General features: G+C 40.8%; 1 protein-coding gene across 2 annotated transcripts; it reads left to right on the forward strand.

Annotated features, from left to right (window-relative positions):
- The first annotated feature begins 1,130 nt into the window (after positions 1-1,130).
- On the forward strand, positions 1,131-6,203 carry LOC146689372 (tetraspanin-8-like). Of its 2 annotated transcripts, XM_085436825.1 has the most exons (10): positions 1,131-1,410; positions 1,715-1,783; positions 1,868-1,984; positions 3,504-3,578; positions 3,800-3,895; positions 4,287-4,397; positions 4,479-4,514; positions 4,605-4,688; positions 5,051-5,178; positions 5,911-6,203. In XM_085436825.1, exons 1-9 carry the CDS (start codon positions 1,351-1,353, stop codon positions 5,171-5,173), a joined length of 771 nt encoding a protein of 256 aa, XP_085292951.1. In that variant the 5' UTR covers positions 1,131-1,350; the 3' UTR covers positions 5,174-5,178; positions 5,911-6,203. The 2 variants fall into 2 exon arrangements, with proteins under 2 accessions (XP_085292951.1, XP_085292950.1); XM_085436824.1 differs by having other exon boundaries at positions 1,132-1,410; positions 5,051-6,203.
- The last annotated feature ends 1,525 nt before the right edge of the window (positions 6,204-7,728 follow it).

Raw genomic sequence — 7,728 nt, forward strand, 5'->3', positions numbered from 1 at the left:
AAACTGTCAGCAAGGATTTTGCATTTGCACTGTTAACTTTTTATATAATTTTAATGCACATAAAAAAAGCTGCTTGTTTAAGTGAAAATACGTTGATTTTTTTTTTTTGCACAAATAAAGTTGTGGAGTTGTAAAGTATTTTGTCTAGTGTCACTTATATCGTCAGTTATATCGTTATCACAAATTTTCAAATGTATATCGTGATAAATATTTTTGGTCATTTCGCCCTGCTCTAGTGCTGACTGCTGAACAGGAAAGGGTCGCAAAAGGGTAACATGAAACTTTACAACTTTAGAAATAAAATGAGAAGACAGAAAGGATTTAAAAACAACTGCATGATGGCACAAACTACAAAATCCAACACAAATCAAATCAACCGCTGCAACATGTTGTAGGCATCAATTCCAAATTTTACATTCAGTGATCATTTTTTCATCTCACAAGTTTCTGTTTTTTTCACAGCTGCAGATTCCAAAACAGTGACGTGGGACTCAGGGTAGTGTTTGCATTGCTTTGCTCTGTCTGACAGCTCGTTCACACTCGGAGGACTAAAAGTGCTCTGTGGACGCTCAAAGTCTTTGTGGGTCGAATAATTCCACAATGAAAAATGATTAGGAATCAATAAAAAAAAAAATCAAGTGTGATATGCACAAAAAACTACAAAGACACAAAAAACTACAAAACCTACTTCATAAAACAAAAAGTATTATTTAATAAGATGCAACTATAAAAGTAATAAGGAGGGAAGTTAAAGACGATGTAATCTGTATTTGAGTGCAGTACTCATACTGCTTTACATTTGAAACCACTGCAGATATGATACAACATAAAAAGTTATATACAAATCTTTGTGCTTAAGTGCAGTACCCTTATAAACATATCTCATTTATTAAAAGAAAACTCTGAGTACATTGTGTGCAGATGCAGTAAAAATTACTTTGAGCTGTAGAGGAATAAACTGACTTTCGGTAAGTTATCTCTCCTCCTGCTGACGACAGATTCTCATAAAAGTAAAATGAGTCATGTCTCCACATCTGGATTGTTTTAAACGGGGCATAACACCGCCCTCTCCTCCACTCCAGCCAGTCTGTGAACAGCTTCCGTCCCTGCTCACAGCAACAACTATTTCCGCTGGATTTACTGGAAGGAGGAAGACCCTGCTTTGAACCTCCCCTTGTTAAACAAGCATTCCACACAAGTTTCCACCTCTAACATATCGGACGTCCCGCCCAGCAAAGCCCTGAAACCCTTCAAAGCAGCTCACTCAGCTGCTCTCCTCTCACTTCACTTCACTTCGCTGCAGTCGGAGCTCATCTGGACTTTGGGCTTTGGACTTTTCCAGCTGCAAACATGGCTCAGATCAACATCTGCCTCAAACACATCTTCACTGTCTTCAACATATTCTTCATGGTGAGTAAAGAGATTATTTAGGAAATGATAATCGCAGACTTTAATCCAGAATCTCCTTAAAGACATCAACCAGTCAGCAGGCAGACGCAGCAGTCAAAAACAACCACATTTGCCTCCTTTTTTACAATTAAATGAAACCGAAGCTTAGAAGAGTAAAATAAACCGACATCAACTCAACACGTTTGTTCTTACTTTCAGAGTTTGTTGTTGTGCTCGTCCACGTGTGTGGCTGTGCAGTCATTTCATATCCTGGTTGTGTTTAAAGGATCCAGCAGCTCTAACCAGACTGTTTCTGTTTGTTCAGCTTGCTGGTGGAGTAGCCATCGCCCTCGCTCTGTGGTATCAGTTCTTCATGGACGTTCGAGGATATAACGTGAGGACACATTCAAACATAAATGTAACATGTGGGAACAAACAGACAAAGCCCACTAACCTTTCGTGACACTTTTGTCCACAGCTGGAGGGTCGCTCCACCCAACTCTTCATCCTCTACGTGGTGGGCTGCATCGCCATGATGATCGCCTTGCTGGGAGCCTACGGAGCCCACAAGGAGAGCAAAGTGGCCCTGATCATGGTGAGTTCAGACTGTCATTGGTTTTAAGTTTTGGGGATGTTTTGGGTTTTTCTCATTTTTATTATCTTTGCATTACAGTATGGTGCTCTGCTTTGAGGTAGGAGCCAAAAAGGGTGTAGTTTGTGTGTGTGAGCACCCGTGTGTACAGCTGTGAGCATGAACGCGCTTGTATTAAAAGGTTCCTTCATGTAATGATCTGCTAGAGGGTGTGGGGGGCCACAGCCCCGTCCTCCAGGGCATGAAGCAGGTATGGAGGAGATCAAAACTCCAGACATCCAGAGGCCCTCAGAACACAAGAGACCAAGGAAGACCAACAGAGGGGCAGCCGCGCCACTGTCCCAGAAAGAGCTGATGAGAGCCCCAGATGAAGGGCCACTCAGCAGCCGTGGAGCAGAAGCCAGGGGGGGTTGCAGTGACATGCCCGTGAGCTCCGCCAGCAGCCAGCTGTGCCAGAGTGACTGAGCCCCAGGTCGAGAGGCTGAGGGCACCCCACCCCCGAAGTGGCCCGAGCGAGACCCAGGCTCCAGGCCCCGACAAGCAGCCACCAAGGAGTGAGCCGGTGTGTACCTGGACGCCCATGCCCGGATACAAAGAACAACCAATGCACTGATGTCTGAGGGCGTCTGCCACTGGCAGGGGAAGTGGTGGGGGAGATAGGCCTCCATACCTTGGAGGGCCTGAGATGTCCCTAGAGAGGTGGCGTCTGATACCCAACCTGACATGTAGACACAGACATACAGGCACACACAGATACAGACATCCATTCCCACCCTCATGCTCTCATATGCAATTACTCATCACTCACCCAACGTGGAGACAGACACAAAGAGACATTGTACACACAATCACACTCCCCAAGCGTACTCTAAGCCCCAGGTCTAGATACCCTTGCCCCTGGAGGGGGAAACTGCACCCAGACCCAGGTAGTGTTTCCCTTTTCCCTGGGGTGGAGAGAAGCAGACCGACCCGACTCGGCAGCAGCAGGGAGGCCCCACATTCCAGACCCCAATCGGACAGCCAACTCCTCCTCCTAGGCCCCCCGCTCCAACAGGCAGCAGAGAACGGTTTTATTTTGGTGGTCTCCCATCTTGTTTGCTGTGTTTAGTTTTGCTTTCTCTTATCTTCCCACATTGAAAAGAAATGGAAAAAACTTATAAAAGACTTGCATAAGATGTGGCCTACTTCATATAATGAATCATATAAGGCTTATATGATTTACCCATGAAAGTAGCCACTTTCATATATTGTTTTAGTAAGTATCCAAAACATACAAGTTTCATTTATATAATTTTTCTAGGGATCTTATATCTGTTTTCACTCTTGTATGCTTTTCATACAAGTTTCACACAAGACAGATACAAACTTTATAAGATTTATATATATCTTTTCCATATGGGTTGTTAGTCTCATTCCATTATGGGCTGTTTGTATTTCTTAATGAAGACCATCTGTGACAAATGTAATAGTCATGATTTGATAATGCAAGTGTTTAAGAAAATGAATGAATTTTCCTCTGCAGTTCCTGGTGTTTATGGTCATTGGATGCTTGGTGATGCTCATAATTGGAATCCCTGCTGCCATCATTCATCCTCAGGTAAAGGCAGGATGCTGGACGAAGTCATGTGAAGAGATTTATTTGATTTAACTGGAAAAACTTTTTAAATCATGCTTTTTTTTTTAAATAATCAACACATATAAATACAATTACTTTTTCATTACTTTACCTTACCCATATTATCTTTCATAACCATTAAAATGCTTTAATTTTTAAAATATAAATGTAATACATGCTATAAAAATATTTGATTTTTGCAGCTCAAAGGCATCGTGGAGCAGACTTTCAGGAGGTTTGTGCCTCTGGACAAATCTTCAGAGGATGTGAGGAACATGGCTGAGGTCATTCAGGAGAAGGTGAGCTATTCTAACTTGCTCGCTGCAATCTCTTAATCTTTTTAAAATGAGTTTTTCTTTTGTTGTTGCTAAATACAAGTTACATTCATGGAAAAAAGATGCACTCAATCAGGGCATAAAAGATTTAGCACTTGCAAACTGGTGATGATGTAAAATAACATCAGATGACCTTTGAAACATGACATAATACACTGTGACATTATTTATATACAGTTGATAGTTGGCAGCAAGTGAGCTTTCAGAATAAGAGCAGGCAAACTGTCCACAAGTAATTTGATCACTTTTTTCTAAAAAAAAAATTCACACACTTTTTAACGTTTATTTCCAGCTGATGATCCTCCTGAAGATGAGTAACTCTCCTCTTTCTTTCTTCTCCTGCTGGTGTTTGTAGTTTCACTGCTGTGGTCTGTTCAGCTACAAAGACTGGGAGAACATCCCCGACTCCTGTGTATGCAGCCAGGAGGAGGAGAAGGAGGGCAAGTGTCAGACTGTCGAAAACAACGTGAGTATCGATGCACCCACTTGCTTCACTGGTCACGGTGTGTCACAGTTTGTAACGTCTTTATTTCTGTAAATTTTCCAGACTTTCATGCTGCAGAGAATGTCCGTCTACACTAAGGTGAGCGACCCAGCACCCTTTTGAAAAGCTTAAATCATTCCTCAGTTTATATCAGAACTTGACAGTTTTTATTTTTCCTTCTATTTTCAGACCTGCTTTCCCACGATCATGGACCACATTCAGTTTCATTACAACATCATGCTTGTGGTCAGCTTCACTCTGGCTGTTCTAGCTGTGAGTATTATCAATTATTCAAGGATTCGGTAGCATAAATGTCACATCTGCATTCTCTGCATTTAGTCCCTGCTATTATTTATGTGACAATGAGAAAGTCATAGTATACATGTAATATATTTTTTCTACAAAGTTTGAATTCTCCATCTTCTCCATCAAATGTTGAAGAATTACAGCATCTGTAGTGGAACAAAAAGTAAACTAGTACTAAAATCTAAATTTGTGAAAAATCATCTTGTACGTAAATACATAGCAGTTTGAGTCTAAGTTCATTATAATATTAGTTCATTATGAATACAGAATCAGAATCAACATTTCACAACCTGCAGATGTTTAACTCAGCTTCCTGTGTTCCCCGACAGCTGCTTGGCATGATTCTGTCCTCCATCATGATTCACCAGCTGTATTACCCAAACAGACACACCATCGTGGTCTCCATGATGCCACCAAAATACGAGGAGCTGCACAACACCCCGGCATACTAGCCAAAGTACGATGCATTGTTTTTTTTCTTTCATACAGTCCTGTTTTTTTTCTTCTTGAATTTCAAAGTGAAATATTTTTCAAGCAGCATGAAAAATTTTTGTTTTGTTTTTAATTTTTAATTTTTTGATAACAACAGTGCTCCACAAAGCCCAATTCACTGTTTTCTATTATAATTTTAATGTTTTCATCAAAGTAATGCCTGACTTGTAAATACCTGTAAAAATGGTCTTGACCTAGTCCATATTTTTGTCTTAATGTCTCAAAGCTCAAGAATGCCCCCTCATGGGTAAGAGAATAATAAGTAGTTAAACCTTTTGAGACCCATATACTAAACTTATTATCGTAAATATTGGGCCAAAAAGTCAGTCATAAGAAATCCATCTCAATAGCTTAACTGCTTTCTCCAGCCCACTAGTCTGAATAACACCATCCCAACATTTCAGGAGGGAATCGAGCATAATATCACCCAAAATGGCAGTTTTATTTCTTAATTTCTTATCTGCCAAAATTGCTTTGATGCATAGAAATAATTCTTTTCACGTGGACTTTTCTGTGTTTGTGTTAAAAAAAAGTTTTTAAATTCAAAATGAAATTTGTACAATTTCACCCTTTTAGTTTCCAGCTTCTTCACTCTTTGCTGAAGAAAATTCACCTACTTTTGGCTCTAAAGTCTTCACCTTAACTACCATTACTGTAAAAACAGTCTTTAATCTCTAAATTAAAATCTCTTTCACAGAATTTCCTGCATTCCATCTCTGAACAGCCTATTTGCACTACTCTGCCTGGTTTACACTCAATGTCATTTACCCTTACCTGAATATTGTATATTGCATAGCTTTCTTGTTAATTTGTATTGTATTTATTTAAATTTTTACTTTTTAATTATTTTATTTGCATTTTTTAATCACTCTCTTATATTTAAATGTTCATTTGCTATTTCATCTAGGGTTTGAGAGTAACGAAATTTCTATTCTCTGTATGTCCTGTACATGTGGCAGAATTGACAAATAAAGTTGACTTTGACTTTGACTTTCAAATCAAATCAAATCAAATCAAATCAAATCACTTTTTATTGTCACATCACATGTGCAGGCACACTGGCACAGCACATGTGAGTGAAATTCTTGTGTGCGAGCCCCACAAGCAACAGAGATGTGCAAACACAACAACACAAACGAGCAAAATACAAGAATGGCCAACCTGAAACTAATAAATATATGTACAATATATAATAGTGTATGCATTTCTGGATGTGTATACTAAATATTTTCCTACGTGTGTGTGTGTGTGTGTGTGTGTGTGTGTGTACACATTTTTACAAATTAAATAGTAAAAAAATAAAATAAAATAATAATAATAATAAAATTTATAAAATATACAGAGTTGAATATGTGCAAAACAAGTGGCATTTATATACAGTGTGGAGTGCATAATGTTGAAGTTCCAGTAGTGAAGCTGAGGTGTCTATGACGTGTTCAGCAGTCTGATGGCCTGATGGAAAAAGCTGTCTCTCAGTCTGCTGGTACGGGACCGGATGCTGCAGAACCTCCTTCCTGATGGAAGCAGTCTGAACAGTTTATGGCTGGGGTGACTGGAGTCCTTGATGATCCTCCCCGCTTTCCTCAGGCACCGCTTCCTGTAGATGTCTTGGAGGGAGGGAAGCTCACCTCCAATTATCCGTTCAGAGCACCGCACTACTCGCTGGAGAGCTTTGCAGTTGTAGGCGGTGCTGTTGCCATACCAGGTGGTGATGCATCCAGTGAGGATGCTCTCAATGGCACAGCGATAGAAGGTCCTGAGGATGCGGGGGCTCATGCCGAATCTTTTCAGTCTCCTGAGAAAGAAGAGGCGCTGCTGCGCCTTCTTCACTGTTTTGTTTGTGTGTACTGACCACGTAAGATCCTCAGCCAGGTGTACGCCAAGGAACCGGAAGCTGCTCACTCTCTCCACAGCAGCGCCGTTTTGTTAAATGTCACCGTTATTATTGGCCGGCCCGGAAACAGCGGGGGTGTCCAAATTCAGAGGCTGCTTCCACCTGAGGACCCAGCCTTCGCGGTCTAAACAAAGCCGGGTAGTACGACGTGAGCTCCCTCAGTGGAGTGAAACTCAGCCGTCTGCTCCTTGCTATCTAACATACAGTGGGGCAAAAAAGTATTTAGTCAGTCACCGATTGTGCAAGTTCCCCCACTTAAAATGATGACAGAGGTCAGTAATTTGCACCAGAGGTACACTTCAACTGTGAGAGACAGAATGTGAAAAAAAAATCCATGAATCCACATGGTAGGATTTGTAAAGAATTTATTCGTAAATCAGGGTGGAAAATAAGTATTTGGTCAATAAGAAAAATACAACTCAATACTTTGTAACATAACCTTTGTTGGCAATAACAGAGGTCAAACGTTTACTATAGGTCTTTACCAGGTTTGCACACACAGTAGCTGGTATTTTGGCCCATTCCTCCATGCAGATCTTCTCGAGAGCAGTGATGTTTTGGGGCTGTCGCCGAGCAACACGGACTTTCAACTCCCGCCACAGATTTTCTATGGGGTTGAGG

The sequence above is a fragment of the Copadichromis virginalis genome, linkage group LG17 (assembly GCF_057382275.1).
Source record: "Copadichromis virginalis isolate Kocher_CV1m ecotype Utaka linkage group LG17, C_Virginalis_male_GT1.1, whole genome shotgun sequence".
NCBI lineage: Eukaryota > Metazoa > Chordata > Actinopteri > Cichliformes > Cichlidae > Copadichromis > Copadichromis virginalis.

Bases quoted from the DNA above. Each gene is read 5' to 3' on its own strand.
- LOC146689372 (XM_085436825.1), top strand. From the start codon at position 1,351: ATGGCTCAGATCAACATCTGCCTCAAACACATCTTCACTGTCTTCAAC. The intron at 4,515-4,604 runs GTGAGCGACCCA...TTCTATTTTCAG, and splicing joins GAATGTCCGTCTACACTAAG to ACCTGCTTTCCCACGATCAT. The intron at 4,689-5,050 runs GTGAGTATTATC...GTTCCCCGACAG, and splicing joins TCACTCTGGCTGTTCTAGCT to CTGCTTGGCATGATTCTGTC.